This window comes from Phoxinus phoxinus (assembly GCF_949152265.1).
Source record: "Phoxinus phoxinus genome assembly, chromosome: 18".
Taxonomy (NCBI): domain Eukaryota; kingdom Metazoa; phylum Chordata; class Actinopteri; order Cypriniformes; family Leuciscidae; genus Phoxinus; species Phoxinus phoxinus.
Genome location: NC_136893.1, coordinates 4622365 through 4643542, shown reverse-complemented (window position 1 = coordinate 4643542; position 21178 = coordinate 4622365). Strand labels below are relative to the sequence as shown.

The 21178-nt window shown below is 37.1% G+C and overlaps 1 protein-coding gene across 3 annotated transcripts; it reads right to left on the bottom strand.

Annotated features, from left to right (window-relative positions):
* Positions 1-4752: 4752 nt before the first annotated feature.
* Positions 4753-16822, bottom strand: LOC306986262 (cytochrome P450 2J4). Of its 3 annotated transcripts, XM_079589328.1 has the most exons (11): positions 13640-13690; positions 13482-13531; positions 12120-12322; positions 11862-12024; positions 10998-11147; positions 10708-10868; positions 9894-10070; positions 9545-9683; positions 9271-9458; positions 8372-8513; positions 4753-6214 (listed from the first exon to the last, which is right to left on the bottom strand). In XM_079589328.1, exons 3-11 carry the CDS (start codon positions 12315-12317, stop codon positions 6018-6020), a joined length of 1515 nt encoding a protein of 504 aa, XP_079445454.1. In that variant the 5' UTR covers positions 12318-12322; positions 13482-13531; positions 13640-13690; the 3' UTR covers positions 4753-6017. The 3 variants fall into 3 exon arrangements, with proteins under 3 accessions (XP_079445454.1, XP_079445452.1, XP_079445453.1); XM_079589326.1 differs by having other exon boundaries at positions 13482-13859; XM_079589327.1 differs by lacking the exons at positions 13482-13531; positions 13640-13690 and adding an exon at positions 16758-16822 and having other exon boundaries at positions 4754-6214.
* Between the last annotated feature and the right edge of the window lie 4356 nt (positions 16823-21178).

Below are 21178 nucleotides of genomic sequence, written 5' to 3'. Positions count from 1 at the left end.
TTTTTGACTGTAAACCAAGGACAGCAGTCATCACAATCCAACATACAGTAATCACATCATGTTGTCAATTGCGCGGGCATGAGTCGGCTTGCAGCGCGGCCCTTCTGAATCCAGTTTGACGACTGGAAAGCGCCCAATCATCTTGTTTCCACATGACTGAATGCCTTTGCAGTCACAGCTAACATTCTTGACGTCTTGATCATGGCATGACAGAGTGTTGCGTTCACCAACCGGCTTGCAGAAAGCCTCTTTTGAATCTCCTGAATCAATAACTTGAAAACGCCCGATCACCTTTCTTCCACATGGTGGCATGCAGTCATCTTTAATATTCTTGCAGGCAACTTGCTTATAATCATAGTCAAAGCATGGTGGGATGTGGTTGCAGGGGTTGCTGCAGGGATTGTAGCATGCCACTTTCTTGCAGTCGTCCTTAAAACCATAATCACAGCGTGATGGGACACAGTTGCAGAACTTAGTGCAAGGTTTAACACAGCATGCCACTTTCTTGGTGTAGCTCTTACAACCACATTCACAGCATGCTAGGCCGAGGTTGTAAGGACAACTGCAAGGGTTGTTGCAAACTGACACACAGCATGGCGCTTTCTTGCAATCGTCCAGCGTAGTGAGTGCAAAGCGTCCGACCGGGCAACACTTGATGATTGACTTTTCACAAGACATAGTGTGAGCTGCAACAAACAAACAAGAGTGTGAGAGAAAGAGATTGGGAGAGAATAATTGGCAAGACAAAACTGTCTTTTAGTAGCTATTCAAAAACAGATAACCCTTGTCATTGGATTAGGCATGTTTCCTAATTAAATATTCATGCACTTATAGTCATAAAGTTTCTGAAAAATTCAATTGTCTGTCAGACACAGTTCCAAATGTCTAACAGCGTCAGCAAATGTTTTTTGTCGTTTTTTCGAAATTCAAATAAATGTATGAGAAATGCTCCTCCCCAACATCTACAAGGTCAGTCTGTAAAATCTGCATGCCTGTTTTCTGAAAGCACCAGAATCTGAGTTAAGAACTCAGCAACTCTTCTCTGGCTCTGAAGTTTCTCTCCTCTGCAGACCGGTATATATTCACCTCTTCATCTCCACCCCGTCCACAGCTCAGAGCTGAAGACTGTGAAGAATGTCTCCGTCTCACGAGAGGGGCAGTTTAGTGTGGATGAGTCTCTCTTATTTAACTTAAAAACAGCACCAGTGCAATCTTCACATTTTTACATAAGAAAATTGTGTCAATTAAGTTTAATGAGAAGTAATGAGAGCATAACACAACGCCATTTGTAGTTATCTGGGCAAAAAAATTGAAATTTCATTATAAATGAAAGAGAATTTTTACTGTACGTCCTTACCATACCATATAGTCTTCCATTGTTTTATAACATACATTAGAAATATACCTTAAACAAACCAAATTAATGAGAATAATTTGTTCTAATAAACCTTTTACATATCTTATATATTTGTAGTCTCGTCTAAAAGCCACAGTGCAGAACATAATAGTGTAATTGTTGTAATATTATGTTTTTTATAATTATGCAGCTAAATAAGCCAGCTAGTCTTTACTGACTCAAGCCTGCAGTTCATGAACTAGTCATGCTTAAAATCAAGCAAGATGCTTCATTATCATCCAGTCAGTCACATGACGTCATCAATAAGGATCATCAAACTGCAATGATTCAATCCTCTGGAAAATAAGCAAATTATGTTCTATATGTATCTCACTTGAAATAATTAATTGCAACAAAAGGCGTGTGTGTGTGTGTGTGTGTGTGTGGTCTTATTTTTGTGATTTATGAGGACACAAATCTGTATAATGACATGTGTATTACACTGGTATTACAACCTAAATGTGATTTATGATTCATGAGTCCTCATAATTCAAATAGCTTAAAAAACAATGTTTTAATAAAAAGGAAAAAAAAACATTTTTTTGTCTTTAGCTAATTACATGCCTGTCAGTCTTCACTAAATCGAGTGTCAAATATCTAGTTTTCCTCTGTGGAGAACGATGTGAAAGGAACAATGTCATGACACATGATGGCAGGGTCTGTATACAGTGTATTCAGAGTAGTAGGCCTATTAATGTTTCTCTAATATCGTGGTTGTTAAGGGGTGTTATAAAATATAAAACTAACACACTTAATTAACACACTATGGGGATCTACAGTATATAGGATTGTCTGCGGGCTCCATAATGGCCCCATGTTAATTGCCCAGATGGACTTCATTCAGGATTGCACTTACTACAAGGTGGGACCCTCGTGGACAACATGCACAAGACCATCTCGGTCCCAAGATGGTCTCGGCCCTCAAACGCACAACTATAGAATTAATTCTTGATGCGCGCGCCATCAGCGTTTCTCACAGGTTCGCGTTTAAAGTCTGTGTAAAGAGAACGGTGTCGTCTTAGCGGCCCCTAATTTAATAATAAATGATCCTTTCGACAGAAGTGAATCAATCAAAACTAACTTTAGCTGGAAAGTAACATTATTCAAGAACCGCTATAAAGCCAAAACAATCTGTTACCTTAAATTATACGTTTATCTCTGTAAAGTAGCTTTGAAACTATCTACATTGTTAAAAGCGCCAAATAAATGAAGATGACTTGACAAGACAAAAACAGCCTTAATGCAGATTCATTTTCGTTTCTTTTTTTTTGTAGATTGTTTTAGTCAGTGAGCTTTTTTATATCAAAATTTGTTGTATCCAAATGTGAAACCACATAAATAATCCATCCACACGGGCACATTCTTTTTTAAAGTTTTTATTTTGTCATTTCTTTGCCTTTTTAGCCTATTTTTTTCAGTTTCATTAAATGTTCAAATTAACAATAACATTTCCTTTATTCACCTTCGGTCGCGTTCATGTAAATTGCTTGAGATGATTTTGTCCATCAGATTGAAAGATCTGAAAAAGCCCAAACATTTACCCGGCCATAGACCCTCCTCCTGAAGAAATCAGGAAAGAAGTGGTTGAAAGAGGACAAAAGAGACGGATTAAAACACCAGGTGTAAACAGGAATGTGTCTCTTGTGATCCGATCGACCAAAACACATCTTAATACCAGGTGTAAACAGGGCCTTAGAGACATGAAATCAAGATATTAGTTGGTTAATTAGTCTGATTAATTCAGTTGAGATATATTTTTACTTCTTGTTAAACCTTTCCCATTATCACTGAAATGACTCTCACTTGTGCAATGCTAAATATACTTATCTAAAGTTAAATACAGCTAGTGAACCAATCTTTCTCTCATGCATCAATGTAAAAAATGCACTTCTACTGTATTTAAATTTATATAAATTATAATTAATTCTAAACTCTAAACCCGCCCTTTCATGAAACATTAAATTCTTCAGCTCTGAGCTGTGGACGGGGTGGAGATGAAGATGTGAATATATCGGTCGCTTGTGAGAGAAAAACAACAGTTGCTTCCAGTGAGACTGAAAACACAGATTGTTCATTATTCAAATACAATCAGGAAGAAAAACTGAAAACATGTAAGTATTCAACTTAGATAATCATGCCGTTGAAAAAGCTGATTGCGTGTTTTCTTGCTATTCATCAATCTCTCCTCTCAATGGTTCCAGCTCACACTATGTCTTGTGATCAATCAGCCATCAACAACTGGGCCGTTCCCCAGCCGTTAAACTCCTCCAGTCCGACTGCAGTAAAGTGAAGATCTGCGCTGCTGTCGGCAGGAACTCTTGCAGATGTGAGACGTGCTGTGGTCGTCAGGCTGTCGTCCTCCAGCATGACTGTACGTAGAGTGGAGTGTGTGGACAGCAGGTGTACGGCTGCGTCAAGCCAGTTTGTCAGCACAACCCGTGCAGCGACCTGACGTCATGCCATGATCATGGAGTCCAGACGCTCGTCCAGGATGAAGACAGGAGACCATGTGGAAATGAAGTGTCCGTCTCATTCCCAGTCAATAAGTGGAAGAGCGTGAGCTGCACGCCGGTTTGTGATCAGCTGACACTAACTGACAGAAAGCTGTGATTATGTGTGACTGATGTTTCAGTCCTCGAGTTCTTCCGGCAAGAATAATGAAGCAGAAAGTTATTGCAAAAGTGTAAAATTATAAAGAAATATCAAATAGAAAATCCAATTTTACAAAGAAAATATACGAGGTTTATTTCTGCAGCAGCAAACATACAATGTTACTTACATAGTTTATTCCATTAATGTTTTTTTACATGGTCATCTTTCTTTAGTGTAATGTTGTTGTTTGAGGATGAAAAAGCTCTGCAAAGTTTCAAAGTCCCTCCAGCGGGAGTTATTCTCTATATCAGTGTGACTGTTTCTGAACTCCCTGAAACGCCTCCATTGTAGTCTTGAGTTTTCTTCTGGGAATGAACACATCACAATATTCCTCATGTTTGGGTATTCTTTGAATTTTAACAATTCTGACTCTGCCTATCGATTACGATACTTATCGAGTCCTATTTTAGATTCCAATAAGGTACAAAAAAAAGAAAAGAAATTTATTAAAAATTATTCTAAATGTTATTTCTGCAAAACATTTCATTGCAGCTGAATACCATAAACAAAAAAAATCAACAAGCTCAAGAACTTTTACACAGGGACATTTTGCCTGTGGTTTAAAAATACCATAGCAAAAACAAGCTTACATTTCAAGCATTATTAAAGACAAGTACACAGTCAGTGATAAAAAAAAATCAAAGAAAAAAATAACGAACTAGCAAATCGCACAAATAAATGCAACCGGACAAAGATATGATTGAAATTACCAGTGTTTTCAGGTATTCAGGTACAGAAACGAATCTAATAAAACCAGTTTATAAATAAAATATTCATTATAAATATAGTTACAGAAGTTATTCCATCAAGAACAGTGAGTGAGTCTTTTGTTTTTTGATTAACATTAATGACAAAGTGACAGCAGCCCAATAAACCTTCTACCGTCTAAGACCTGACGCACGGACCCAATATACTGTTACACAACATGGTTTTCCTTAACTGTTTACGTTCACTTAAGACATAACTGACTGTGTTTATGTGGATATTGTGACATTTTTGTGTGTATTTGTGTGTTCAAGTGCAAAAAAGACACAGAAGAGCACAGTACAGAAAACAGCTCGCCGGTTCTCTTGCGCTTGAATGGTTTAATGTCATTAAAATTCACAGAGAAATCAATTAGAGGAATCACAATTTTAATCTCATAACAAGTGTCCAATTTTAATTATAAATAAAGGGTTAAAAGGTACAATCAACCAACCTGGCAAAATGACCTGCTTATTACAAGGCTACTTATTTATTATAAGTCATTGGTCATTTAAACGTGTGAGGCTATTGGTATAATTCACTTCCAGTTATTTTAACTGTACAAAACAGCCCGTAACTCTGGTTGATATTGTAATCTGACATGTTATTTTAACTTATCGTTATCAACACACTGGCTTGTAGCTCAAATAGTTTCAGTTTAATGCACTTTGTTATTGTTCTTCATCTCCCTATAGCGCTAATGAATCATAAGTCTCACACGTTCAAATAAAATAGCTTTCTTCCGCATTGCAAAATTACGGAGGGATAGAAAAATATGAGATGGGTTTCATTTGCGTTCTTTCACAAGTGCTACGAGTTCGCTCACAAAACTTTTGCATTATTTGTGAGTGAAAGCGAATGCATTGACATATCCTCCCATCTCATATTCTGTCCATTGCCCTTGCCCCTTTAAGGGGTTCATACTATATATTAAAATGTATAGCTACTTTTAATGGCTGTCAATGGAGAAAGATGTGTTGCACCCTAAATAGCCCAACCGCTTCGATTATTTCATTGACTGTGAAGCAAAGTCGACTGCCTTCGATTTTCAACACGTCCCCCATGTACTAGGATACTTAAAATGGGGAAAAAGTAGCCTGACTACTGACCTTGTGTATGAAATGGAAATAAAAAATACCATATTCATAACTACATGTTTCACATATTACCAGAGAAAGAAATTGTTATCTGTACTTCATCAATGTGCTTTAACGAGGCGATTATTTTAGGTTGCAATAGTGTCGAATTCTCGAGGAACAGCACGAATATGGAAAGGCTCAGGAGCAGAAGCGATGCCAACTGTTCTTTTGAGACTCAGTGTTTGTCCCTCAGGAGGCAGGAAGGTAAAACGCTGCATCAGCGAGATAAAGAAGAGGAAGAGCTCCATTCCAGCGAGCTGCTCACCTGGACACATCCTCTTACCTGGAAATCAAGGTCTGGATCAGTAAAGCTTAGGTGAATTTGATGAAATCTCAGTTTATATATACTACCATTCAAAAGTTTTGGGTAAGTAACTTTTTTTTCAGCAAGGACGCATTAAATTGATCAAAAGTGAGAGTAAAGATGTTACTAGGGATGAAAGATATATCGGCCACCATATTGGTATAGGCCGATATACGTTCATTTTTAATGTTATAATTATCGGCCCGATAAGAAAATTTGGCCAATACATTAAAGGAACGCTCAACTTTTTTGGGAAATAGGCTCATTTTCCAACACTCCTAGAGTTAAACAGTTTTACCGTTTTCGAATCCAGCCGATCTCCGGGTCTGGCGGTAGCACTTTTAGCATAGATCATTGAATCTGATTAGACCGTTAGCATCTCTCAAAAAAATTACCAAAGAGTTTATATTTTTATTTAAAACTTGACTCTTCTGTAGTTACATCGTGTACTAAGACCGACAGAAAATGAAAAGTTGCGATTTTCTATGCCGATATGACTAGGAACTATAATCTCATTCCTGCGTAATAATCAAGGAACTGTGCAGCTGTACCAGCAGCGCAATGATATTACACAGCGCCTGAAAGTAGTCCCCAGCTCAGTAACTTCCAACATGACCGGGACTAAGTTAGTAATATCATTGCGCTGCTGGTACGGCAACAGTTTCTTGAGTATTACGCAGGAATGAGAGTACAGTTCCTAGTCATATTGGCCTAGAAAATCACAACTTTTCATTTTCTGTCGGTCTTAGTTCACGATGTAACTACAGAAGAGTCAAGTTTTAAATAGGAAAAATATCGAAACTCTGGTAATTTTTTTGAGAGAGATGCTAAAGGTCTAATCAGATTCAATGATCTATGCTAAGCTATGCTAAAAGTGCTACCGTCAGACCCGGAGATCGGCTGAATGGATTCGAAAACGGTAAAACTGTTTAACTCTCGGGGAGATGGAAAATGAGCCTATTTCCAAAAAAAAGTGGAGTGTTCCTTTAAAGCCAATAAATTATGGATTATTTCCTTCAGATGAAACACTTCAGATGTGCACTGTTCGCCATGTTTTGAATTACTTGAAATATGGATATATCAGAATCACTTAAAAAAAAAAGGAAAATACAGGTAAATGCAACATGTGCAGCACGAGTCTGTCATATAGACTACATAAAATTATAATGAGAACATCATAATTGTGTGCTTGGGACATTTTAATGGCAAGACTTGTTTTTGCAATCAGGTTCTTAATTATATACAAATTTGGATGTAGATTTATCAGCCAATATATCAAAATCAAAATGTTAATCTCATAACAAGTGTCTGATTTTAATTATAAATAAAGGGTTAAAAGGTACAATCAACCAACCTGGCAAAATGACCTGCTTATTACAAGGCTACTTATTTATTATAAGTCATTGGTAATTTAAATGTGTGAGGCTATTGGTATAATTCACTTCCAGTTATTTTAACTGTACAAAACAGCCCGTAACTCTGGTTGATATTGTAATCTGACATGTTATTTTAACTTATCGTTATCAACACACTGGCTTGTAGCTCAAATAGTTTCAGTTTAATGCACTTTGTTATTGTTCTTCATCTCCCTATAGCGCTAATGAATCATAAGTCTCTATATAAAATTTTGGATGTAGATTTATCAGCCAATATCGGTACCGGCCAAAATATTCATATCGGTGCATATCTATCCTTAGAGGTTACAACATATTTCTGTTTCAAAGAAGCGCTGCTCTTATGAACTTTCTTTTAATCCTTATCACACTTTCCACAAAAATATTAAGCAGCACAACCGTTTTCAACATTGATAAATGTTTTTTTTTTAGCAGCAAATCAGCATATTAGAATGATTCCTATATATAGGATCTATACAAGGATCATGTGACTCTGAAGACTGGAGTAATGATGCTGAAAATTCAGCTTTGATCACATGGATAAATTACTTTTTAAAATATATTACAAGAGAATAACTGTTATTTTAAATTGTAATTTTATTTACTGTATTTTGAACAAATAAACGCAGCCTTGGTGAGAAGAAACTTCTTTTCAAAAACAATAATAAAAAAATGTATGTAGTAGTATGTGTGAATGTATATATTTATTTTAGTTATAGTTTATATATTCCTTATGACCTACCTATTGAAAAAGGGATGAAATTTTCTCTCTTCAAAAATTTCCCATTTTCATCCAGAAAGTGTGCAGGGTTGAATTCATTCGGAGTGCTGTACTCTTTCTTATCCTCTAGGATTGGCTTCAGCAACGGCAGCACCATCACACCCTGTCATAGGACAAAACACAAGAACATTACAATCATTAAACAAAGTGTTTGTTCACTGAAATAGAATCATGTTATCGGTACAATATATTGTTTAAAAAAAAAAATCTGTACGTTTACCAAATTTAACCCTTGTGCGTCAATTTAAAAAAGTTACTCTGTCTTTAGAGGACCTAAATGTCTGAAGCAAAAAAAAAAAAAGACAAATTTTGATGCTTGGGTGCAGTGTCATATTTTTTCCCCATTAGATCCCAGCAAAGCTTAATATACACAACGCTGGGATTTATAGGCCAAACCTGAGAAAATGGCAGCATCTGGTAAAAAAAAGAAAATTTTATATATATATATATATATATATATATATATATATTAGTCACTTTATAGCTAAATGGCCCCAGGATAAAAAAATAAAAAAAATGAATGGGGACATGTTGTCCTTTAGAAAAACTATTTTGTGTTACCAGTGTTCCAATAAAAATACACACTTCTGTCAAAATGTATGCAGTTGGCAACTGGTATTAACACGCAAAATTATATATAAAAAAAACCTGAAAAAGTTAAATCTCCTTAAGGACGCACAAGGGTTAACTCAAAGAAACTCATTCTCACTTCTACCATAATTGTTAAATTTGTGCCAATTTAAATCCTGTACAGTAATGCAGTAGCTAATGAAAGATCAAGCAAAAAAAAAAAAGTTTCTGGCAAAACTTGAGGGGAAAACCGTATTGCAATTTTTAATTTTGAAAAAAGCTTTACTTGCCTTTGGAATGAGGCATCCAGCTACTGTGGTGTCTCTGCTGGCAACTCTCGGTGGAATGAAGGCAAGAACGTTTGCGAACCTCTGAATTTCATGGATCACCGCATAGGTGTACGGCAGATGTGTCCGGTCTTCCATCGACGGCTGACGTGTCTGTCCAATCACCTGATCGATCTCAGACTGGACTCTCTCTATGGAAAGGAAACATGCAGAGTATGTGGACACACACAAACACACATTAGCCTAACAAGAAAGTCAAAGGAGCAGAGCGGCCCACCTTGCACCTCTGGGTACTTGGCCATGTAGAGTAAAGCCCAGCTGAGTGATTTAGCAGTGCTTTCTGTTCCGGCTCCAAACAGATCCAACACACAGTGTATCAGGTTCTCCTCTGTGAACTCTGCCTCACTGTCCTTACACTGGGATTCAACCATGGACAGAAAGAGGGGTTAAAAAGAGATGGCTAGAGCGTTTCTAAAAACAGGTAAATTAAAAGTGCACAAACGTTTCCTTTGAGTTCACTGGATTTCATTTAAAAAGCATGAATTATCAGTCTACAAACAATCTAAATCAGAAGAGAAGATTTCCTGAAACCATTCTGCCAGGATCCGCTAAAACCGGACGCTTACCTTCTCAATTTCATCCAGATAACAGTCGATGTAGTCTCTGGGACTGGAAGGGTTTCGGTCCTCTATGTGCTTCCTGATTTCCTCCTGAAAAAAGAGCTTCAGCTTGGAAAGGTTGGCAAATGTAGTCTGGTGATTTCCTGGCAGCAAGGACATCACGGCGGGAAACGTGTTATACAGCTGTTGAGGGACAAATACATTTGGTCATCGGTAATTCAGCAATCTTTGCAGAGAATCTCACATTTCAGTACCATTGATCTCGCTTCGTAGTCAACATAAAATAATCATAAATACATGTTCCTGGTCTTTACAAATTACAATTTAGACATTCATCATAGTTGAGTAAACTCTGGTGGGAAATGGAAACTACAAAAATGTTCTCCCCTTTTGCTACAATAGCACAAAAAAAAACTAAAGCTAAATTCAGCATTTCTTAGATTTTACAAAATCGACGCCATCGTTACCGTTCATATCACTGTGTATCAATCGCTGAAATTCAGATATTCGAATGGACATTTGGTTTTGGACACGCACTAAGCGGTCGACCAACTGACCAATCAGGGCAGAGCAGGCTCTCGGAAAGGAGGAGTTTAGAAAGATCGAATCCTTTATCGAACCAATTCAGACACTGTGAGAAACGAGCTGACACTGCAATGTATATTATGAGACATTTTTTTAAAGGTTTTCCGACCTTGGAATCATGTAAGCCTATATATATATATTCTAGGAGGCTTAAAACTAAATTAGGAGCTTTTAAAATAGTATTATAGGAGGACTTTTGTGAAAAAGGTCCATAATAGTAAATTTGGTCTCATACCCGGCCCCAGATATTGACGGGAAGCTTGAAGGTGTCATCTGAATACAGCAACAGCTCATGAAAACGTTGGTCGTCATACTCAAACTTGTGGCCAAAAACCAGGCTGCATATTATATTGCCCACCGCGTAGTTCAAGATGTGATGAGGGTTGAATGGCAAACCTTAGAAAGCAAAAGAGAGGAAGAATGGTTACGGCTGCAAACCGTACTTTCACATCTTCGCCTGTAGAGAGCAGTGTGTACTTGTAGTCGGTTCAGATGTATGAATTCAGGCAGAAATGGTGCTCTGACCTTGCTTGTCTTGAAAAGTACTACAGACAAAGAGACACTCCTGCAGGATGGAGTTTTCTAGTGTTTTCTTGCCCACACCAAAATACTTCAGTGTTGCCAGAGCAAAACGCCTCTGTTGACGCCACATGTGCCCGCCGGAGAAGATCAGACCTACATACAAAGAGACAAAAAAAGCAAAATCTATGATTGCTGAAGTGTATTGAATTGAGGCTATGTAAACAACCTTTTTACAAATGTAATTGGTAACATCTATTATTTATGGTGGCCTGCCAATTTGCCGCCTGTTCTAATATTTGCGCTACTGGATCCTTCAAATTGTACATGTGGGCAGTCATGTGTTAACCAAAGTGGTTTCCTTCCATGTGTTTCTTAGTGAACATTTTGCATCATATAGTTCAATGGTCACGTGGGAGTTTTGAATTACTAAATGAATGAACTTCCTTATTTCAAGAGAGACCGGAAAGTTAAATTTCTCACGTTACATTAAATCCAGGATCACTGTAACGATCTACAGAATGTATGTCATGAACAGTTCTGCATGTTTTCAATGACAAAGCTTGCTATTCTAGCCACTGCAAAAGTTTTACCAATTTTACTAAATGTCTGGTGCACTGATTGAAAATTATAGCAAAATATTGATATTTCGTACAACAACACTAACATTTAATTTCAGTATCAGCAAAAATAAACACATTTGTTGTGTCTGAAAGTACATATAACGCCTTAAATAAAAGGCGAATTACAAGATGTTTCCTGACGTTTCACAAAAAGATGAATTTGTGAGCAGTTTATTGATAACAGACTTAATGTTTTTGAACATTTTAACGTGTAAATGGTGTCACTCATAGGACGGTGTCCTTTTACCTTTCCCTTTACAGATTTTGTCATTCACAGGGAAGTACGGCCGGTCTGTGAAGATGTCCGCCTGTTCCACAAATGCCTCTTTGAAAGTCTCGTATCCAGTGAGCAGTATGCAAGGTTTGTTTCCCAGATAAAATGTGCTCACATCTCCATACCGCTCAGCAATCTAATCAACATGTCAACTTGTGAATGTACACAACTCATTTAATAAACATAATATTATGCATATGAAAAACAAAAAACAAAAACAAAAACACATACCTTCGGAAAAACCTCCATTGGATCACTAAAGCCTATACTCATTACGTTTCCAAACAAGGGCAGAGGGAAGGGTCCTGGCGGCATGTTCTTTGACTGAACATCTCGCAGGTGTTTCACCAACAGCAGCACACACAGAAATATCAGGAGTCCCTGAACATCTATCCACTGACCCATCAGCTGTGACAACACTGACGCCATGCTTACTGAAACCAGAGAGATTTTGCACACATTAATGGTCTTTATATAGCATATTCTTCAACTGTAAGACCACGTAGGTAACATTAAAATGTATGAATATCGTTGTATGACATCTAATATCAAAGCAAATTTCAATTTCAATGACTGGTCAAACCGGTGTTTAAAGGGATAGTTCACCCAAAAATGAAAACTCGGTTACTTCATGTCGTTTCAAAACCATACTTTCGTTCATCTTCAGAACACAAATGAAGATCTTTTGTTGAAATCTGAGAGCTTTGTCTTTCCATTGTTGACAGCTAACTACTTTGACACTTTTTAAAAGTTCACGAAGAGATCGTAAAAACTAGTCCGAATTGAGTGGTTTAGTCTAATACTCTGAAGAGATCGCTTTGTTAAAAATGTTATATTGTTGTAATTAAATTCCATGATAGCTCTCTGAGATATGGTGGGAACATACATATTTTGCTATAAATGCAATCTCTCAAACTCAATTAAATATGTATTTTAAAACTAAAAATGATCTATTTATAGTGCACAAATTGTGTTTATCCTACAGAATACAAACATGAAAACATTTTATAATTTATTGGTATTAAAAGTTCATTTCAACTGTTCTAAAGTAGAGGGCCACCACAAATGAAGAATGACCTTATGGTGAACAGATTCAATTTTATTCACATAAACATTCATCAACTCACGTCAAAACTCACGTTAAACTGGAAGATGTCTGTCAACTGAGGGACAGAAAGCTCAGACTTCATCAATAAAAGATCTTCATTTGTATTCTGAAGATAAATGAAAGTCTTACAGGTTTTTAACGAGGGTGAGTATATAAGTTTAATTACTTTTTTTTTTAAGCTAACTATCACTTTAAGTGATTTTTAGACTAGGTAATCAGTTCTCCTGAGGTTAATATAGTGAATTAACATCTATGATCTATATTTCACACTATTAGGGCACTATTGTCCAAGTTGAACACTAGGCTACTTGTTATAGCGTATAGCCTAATGCAAATTTTAAGCTCATATCAAGTGCCCAACCACTTGTTGTGACCAACCACATAATATGAACCCATGCTAGGCACTCACAAAAGTTGTAGTGTTACACTGCACAATATACTACTGCAAACTAAAGAATCGCAAATGAGGGGAACACGGTACTTACCCAGAGATCACGGAGTGTCTTAATTTGTTTTCCGAATGTCATGAATTAACCTACAGAAAACATAACAAGGCTACTGTAGCTCTGCTGTGTCAGGCAGCCTCAGCCAGCCCAGTGACTAACGACGTTCACACCGAAACTTCTCAACACATCTCACTCACATTCAAGCCCTGATTCGCTTTGGTGCTTGATTAGTTTTAGTATTAACAGGTAATCTTTGACGTCATGCGTCATTGCATTATAAGGACCTCCTTGATCTCGTTTAAAATAAACGAATATTATTATTATTATTATTATTATTAATAAAATAAACGAATGAATGAATAAATAAATAAATGATTGAGAGCCATGAAACATTTTATAGATTTTTTATAGGCTAAGTTATTTAGCGTTTTCAGGTTACGCAATGCACGCTCCCGAATGCTCGAAAGTTTCCCGTGGAATTTACATATATTTACATATGGCAATTGTAAATACATACAATTATTTTATTTATTTTTTAAATTATTATTATACAAAAACTGGTCTAAGTGCTGCTAACTGGTGCAGTTCCAGACCATTTGACTCTTGTCTTTATTGTCTTTTGTATTCTTCTGTTATCTCGTCAACTTAATGTCATATAACGTGTGAATTGCTCGAACGTGCTACATGGGGGAAATAGTCCGTACAAAGTTCGGACCGAAGGTTATCGCTTGGTGGGCATCGTATAGCCTATCGCATGGCATGTAGATCGCAAAACTTGATATTGTAGCTTTTTGACCTACTAAAAAATAGGCTACACTGAGGCAGGATTGCAGTGTGAGACCGACACAAATTAAACTAATCCGTCTGAACTGAACCAACCCCACAAACTCTCATGAACTCCTTCTTAAAGGGGACGTGTCAAATACGCATGCGTGTCGGTGGTGTGTGAATTATGTCAGTAGATCAGTGAGTGGTGTGTGAGCTTGTAGCCTATCTGCCCCTACAATAAACGTAATAAGCTTATCAACAGTATTTTAGATAACGCTGTTATAAAGCAATCAGAGTGTGTATTTACTGCATCTGCCAATTAGGCTACACGTTTACACGTTCATTTGAGAGATAACCAAAGCAGCAAACCCGTTCGAGAATTACACTCGGACGTCGACATTATTATCACTTCAATGCCTCAAAACAAGTTTTAAACAGTTTGTTAACTGTTAAGACTGGTCCATTGGATTAAGCTGACTGTTTTGATGCATGTGTGTGGGCTTTAATCTACTTTGTGTTATCTTCCATAATCTTTTGTCTTAATTGATATACAATGGGCCTCATTCATGAAATATTCGTAAATATACGAGTAAATATGTGAGTGATTTGCGCGTAAAGAGACCTTCCCGAAAACTCTTCTCCTGATTCACAAATATTTCGTAAACGTCAGAAGTGATAGTGAAACGTGTGTGTGTTAATGAATTCCAATCAGTCGTAAATGGGAAGCGCGTGCACGCTCATTCTCAAATTACCATAAATCCCGCCCATTAAATCCGACTGACAACTATATATGGGCATCATATTATGACACCAAACGCAGGATTTCAGCATTTCTTCTTAAAAGCGAATGAAAAAGAAAAATTGCTCATTATCAGATAATATTTTATTATCAGAAGTTCATTCAAAACGCCACATTTTATTTTCAAGCGTACATAGGTGTATCAGGTCCTAAAAAAAGGAAGATTGGCAGATATTACAGACGCAGTTACTGGAGTTTCATCTGTTAATCGAACAGGCCCAGTAATGAAAAGAAAATGGTTCGACATGAAGCTCGACTGCAAAAAACTAATTAGTTCACTTCGAAAAAATATAGCCCAGCCCTATTGAAAGCAATTAATTATTTGATTAAAGTGTTCAGTTTGCAGATGCTATCACTGGCTCTCATAATACAAGTAAAAAGAAAAAAGGCGAAGCACTGCTATTTGGGCGGAGTGATAACCGCAGCACCTGAGACGCGCTCTGAACGAACTCTCTGCTCCTCACCACGGCGTGTCTCAGGTGCTGCGGTTATCACTCCGCCCAAATAGCAGTGCTTCGCCTTCAGAGAATATAGTTCCCAGTATTTATACGGTTTAAATATGTCTGTCTCATGTGACTTTGTTTTTTGTACACTCTGTGACTATACAAATCACAACATGTAAATAGGAAAATGTTTGCGTTATTTTGTCACTTATTTGGATTAGTATGCTAGCTGCAACCATTTACATCCAGTCTTTGTGCTAAGCTAGGCTAGCGGTGGGTGCGTCAAACAGACTTATAGCACGCACGGAGATGAAAAAGGTATGTGTGGAGTTATCTAACTCTGGGGGATAAGTTGAATAGGCTAAAGTCCCAAAAAGTCGGAGTGTTCCTTTAAACGCACGCGCACTACGCGTGGCTGGGAGCAGGTGTAGATTTCTTTCGTACCAACTAACATTTGGAAAATACAAACATTTTAATGAATCCGAAAATTTAAGCCAGAACCACTTTACACACGATTTACACAAGAATTCGTTCTGCTCGTGTTTCATGAATGAGACCCACTGTGTGCAATTATTAGTGTAATTGACCCAAGTTCTTTGAACTCAAACAACAGCAGGGAGGCAGCACATGGTACAAAGGTTGTAGGACCTTAATGATTTCCCTTTAATACTTTTTTTTTAGCATCATCATATTTACTACTAAAGTAGCCTACTAACAAAACTACTTAAATAGCAGAAATAACAATATTCATTCATAACCATTTCAGCCGTATCTCTTGGTGACCATATATGGGCCATCTCTTGCCATATGCTACTTGAGACATGAATTTTCTTGGCAATGATTTTTTCCAGGGATGGTTGCCAGGTCTTTCCCCAATCCTCACCCTCACACACACACACACACACACACACACACACACACATACACACACACACACACACACACACGTTCCACTGTGGTCAGTTGGCGTGATTATGCTAAGTAAGACGTGTGCCTGGATCGACATCTTCTGCTGATCCTGGACCAGTATTCTTGCCCAAAAGCATAGTCTCTTAACCCACTAAACATAATCCAACACATAACTTATCCCTAAAATCAATTGATGGATGAATAACACTGATGTAGAAGCACCTAACCCTATAGTTGTAAGGCTAAACCTGACATTAAATATCCCTCAAGTCTGATTGGTTGATTGGAATGTTGTTCCAGGATTAACAAGGAGGGTGATCCAGAAACACGGTTTACTTGGTGAAATCATGTTCACCGAAATCACATTCACATAAACGGCAAAAAATAAAATTTTACCTTGAGTGCTTTGAGCAGTGGCTGCTGGCTGAAGATGTTGCCAGCGAGAAAGCGGTCAGTGTGTGTCTTGGTAGTTGCTTCAGACATTAATGGACTGTGGAGGAATTTAATCTCACCAACAAAACAAAGCTCCATGTCTTATGACGCACTGAGGACAGTGCTTTTGGTGCATTGCTGACCACATAGTGATAGTGGAAAGATTTTGGTTTCATGGCAATTCTAGGAATTTTCACAGAGAGGGGGCAGGGGGTGCAGAATGAGTAAAATTAGAAAATATCACACATGTGATCGTTCTATCCATGAGCACCAGCACAGGTGTCCTTGATTCACAACATAAACCGAGTCTTGTTTTTCAGTGCATGATGGAGAAAGACCAACTGTAAATGATAAAATCTACAGGATATTTAACAAAAGTATGTAATAACAGGTTGGTCTGGGGTTAAGGAGAACTAAATATTAAGCTAAATGTATCGTGAGCAGCAAATCATCATATTATAATGATTTCTGAAGTGTGCTGAATGGTGCTGAAAATACAGCTTTGAGCACAGGAATAAATTACAATTTAATTCAAATAGAAAACAGTTATTATAAACTGTAAGCTTAATAGACTTCTTTCAAAAACATGTATAAAATCATATTCCAAACTTTTTCCCAGTATTAACAAATTATTAAAATTATAGGGTGAAATCAGGTACAAATCATCTAGAACATATGTGAGTTCCATGAAGATCTCTGTGGTCTCAAAACAGAAATAAACAGTCTTTTATTTGATTTTACGTATGACGTGACAATGCATTTTTGCAGTGGTCCTTAATGATAGCAAGAGCAGAACAAATTTCTGTGTTAATCATTCATAAATATGTTCTTACGCTCTGCTTGTACACACAAACTTGTGGACAGTTGTTCCCAGAATGCACTGAAAGTCACTTGATATTAATTGTTACAATAAGACCAAATAGCAAAATAGGGTCAACAACATTTTTTTTTTAAGTTTTTGAAAGAAGTCTCTTAAGCTCACCAAGGTTGCATTTATTTGATCAAAAAAATTCAGGAAAAACAGTAATATAGTAAAATATGGTTAAAATATAAAACCAATTTTTTATTTTAATATATTTTAAAATGTAATTTATACCTACTGGCAAAGCTGAAATTTCAGCATCATTACTCCAGTCTTCAGTGTCACATGATCCTTCAGAAACCATTATAATATGATGATTTGATGCTTAAGAACAATTTCTTAATATTATCAATGTTGAAAACTTAATATTTTGTATAAACCATACTTTTGCTTTCAGATTTTATGATGAATAAGAACAGTATTTATTTCAAATAGAAATATTTTGTAACATTATAAATGTATTTACTGTCGCTATTGATTAATTTAATGCATCCTTACAGAATAAAAGTTGAAAAAACCGAGCCTAAACTTTTGAATGGTAGTACAGATGGGAAAAGCCATCACCTAATCTGAACCTTGACCGATAGCCGGGTAGAAATTATGGCATGCATGGACCCATAAATGAGCATTATGTTCTAATGGCCAGCTAAATGCCACAAAGCATTCGTTATTTCAAACTAGTTCGACAATGAGCTCGTTGTATTTCGCTGACCTCCACAGTCATAAGATCTAAGTTCTATAGAGCACCTTTGGTTTAAGGGTGAAACGGTAGATTTGTGGCATGAATGATAACATCATGGAGCAAAATCTCTCAGGAAAGTTTTTAGCACTTTGCTGAATCCGGGTCAAAAAGGGGTCAGGTGTTTCGGAGGGTCATATCCTGAGAAAAGTGTACCAGATAAAGTGGCCAGTGGTTTTGATGAATGTACGTGATCCACAGATGAGCTACAGCCTGCTGAAAACAATGACTTAAAGGGTTAGTTCACTCAAAAATGAAAATGTTCTCATTAATTACTCACCCTCATGTTGTTCCAAACTGGTAAGACTTTTTGGTTCATCTTCGGAACACAAACGAAGGTCTTTTTGATGAAATCTGAGCCAGTTTTGTCTCTACACTGATAAAAAATGATTTTGTGGTGAAGTAAATATAGAAAAAAAACTATAAAATTTAGGCTACATGAAAAAGTTACAGTGCCGAAATTTGAAGCTTTGTCCCGCATCCAGCAAGTCATGAGCAAACGTGCTGCGTAACACAGGAATGAACCTCATTGGTTCTTGCTGAAGCTCAAACGTGCTGCGTAACACAAGAATGAACCTCATTGGTTCTTGCTGAAGCTCAAACGTGCTGCGTAACACAAGAATGAACCTCATTGGTTCTTGCTGAAGCTCAAACGTGCTGCGTAACACAAGAATGAACCTCATTGGTTCTTGCTGAAGCTCAAACGTGCTGCGTAACACAAGAATGAACCTCATTGGTTCTTGCAGAAGCTCAAACGTGCTGCGTAACACAAGAATGAACCTCATTGGTTCTTGCTGAAGCTCAAACGTGCTGCGTAACACAAGAATGAACCTCATTGGTTCTTGCTGAAGCTCAAACGTGCTGCGTAACACAAGAATGAACCTCATTGGTTCTTGCAGAAGCTCAAACGTGCTGCGTAACACAAGAATGAACCTCATTGGTTCTTGCTGAAGCTCAAACGTGCTGCGTAACACAAGAATGAACCTCATTGGTTCTTCAAGTGAACATGTTTGAGCTCCTGTTTACCACAGCTGATGTGTGAGTTGATAAATGTTTATATGTGAATAAATTCACTAAATTCTATCTGTTCATTATATGAAAGCGATTATATGAAATGTTGACTAAACCACTAAATTCATATGGATTCGTTTTACGATCTCTAACTTTTTGATGCGTCAATGTGGTAGTTGCGTAGACTGTCAATGGAGGATCAGAAAGCTCTCAGATTCCATAAAAAAGATCTTCATTTGTGTTCCGAAGATGAACGAAAGATGAACAAGTCTGTGTGAACCCGAAGTTGCAAACGACTTTTCTCAAGTGTTGTGACGTATCTCCGAGTGAAATGAAATATTGAACAGATAGTTTTACTTTAGCGCTCCTTAACAAGAAAAAAGTAGGGCATGACTTTATTTGTTCATGGGGAATTGGATTGTTTGTGGTTTGGTGGATCTCATGTGATTGACGGTTGCCCTGCCCTCATCATCAGAGAAGAGAAGTTTCTGCAAGAGGGAGGGGAAGTTATTTTGATTAAAGGTTATATACGAGGGCACATTCATTTAAAAATAAATAAATAATGATGTGCCTGGATAAATCATTTATAATAAATACTGCCATCTTCCATAAAAATAAGAATAGTCAATTTTATGGTGACTTTAATGTCCAACATACTTGAGCTTCTCTAGTTGACAGGATCTGGATGCTTCAGTAGATCAGACAGCCGAGATTCAGACAGCACTCTCTGAAGTGTGAAGGGTTTGATCTCAGAGCTGAACTTTCTTCTTCAGGTCGGCTACCATACAAACATTGAAGTTGATATTATCTGTGACATCAGAGCTGATAACATACAAGTTCAATAATATCTTTTAATACCCGGAATGAGATGAAGAACATTTTTTTTTGCTGCAGGGTTCGATTTACTGCAGGGTTAACTAAAAAAGATTGCATGCAATGTCTGCTTCTTTTAAGCAGTCGGTTTACTAAAGGAATTATGGGAATGAGGCAACAGTGCAAACATGCTCAAAAAAGTGAGTAGTCTGGCTGGTCATGTGACCCTGACATTGCTCCATGTGAGACAATGCTTTTTTGTTTTTTTGATTTGAAACTTAGCTGCTAAAGCAACACGTTCTGAAATACTTGGATACTTGGAAATGCATTAAAACGTAGCAGTGTTTTTATTATTATCATTATTTGTGACTCCTTTCATCTCAGCATAATGAAATGTTTAACTGTGCATGTATTTTTGCAAGGACAAAAAATAAGTGGGTAATACTTTAGTTTTAAGGTATAACATGGTGACATTTTTAAAATATTAAAATGCATGAACAGTTTTCAAAATATTTTTTACAGGCCTTGTTCTTTTTCCCCGAACAAATCACTCTGACTTTCAAACAGGATTTCTAAACACTAGGTGCTGCTCAGTCAAACCTAAGACCAAAATGATCACAAGATGTTTAAAGTCAAGAGGCAAACCTAGAAAAACAACAATGAAAGAAAATGCACTGCACTGCTAAGAGATTTCGGGAAATGTGATGGACAGATGATGCATGCTTGACCTTCAGAAAGAAACTTGCACTTGCATATTTTGGCCTGTAGAGGGCAGTACGTACTTTCTATACATGCAACTGTTTACATATTAAACCTAAAATGTAATATCACCAATGATCTGGCCTTGTTTTCTATTTGTATATATTGCATTACATAAAAACAGTCAATAGAGCGGTTATCTCCCTTGCGACCCATGAACCAGTGTCTAAATGATTTCTACCTGATGATCTCAGAAGAATT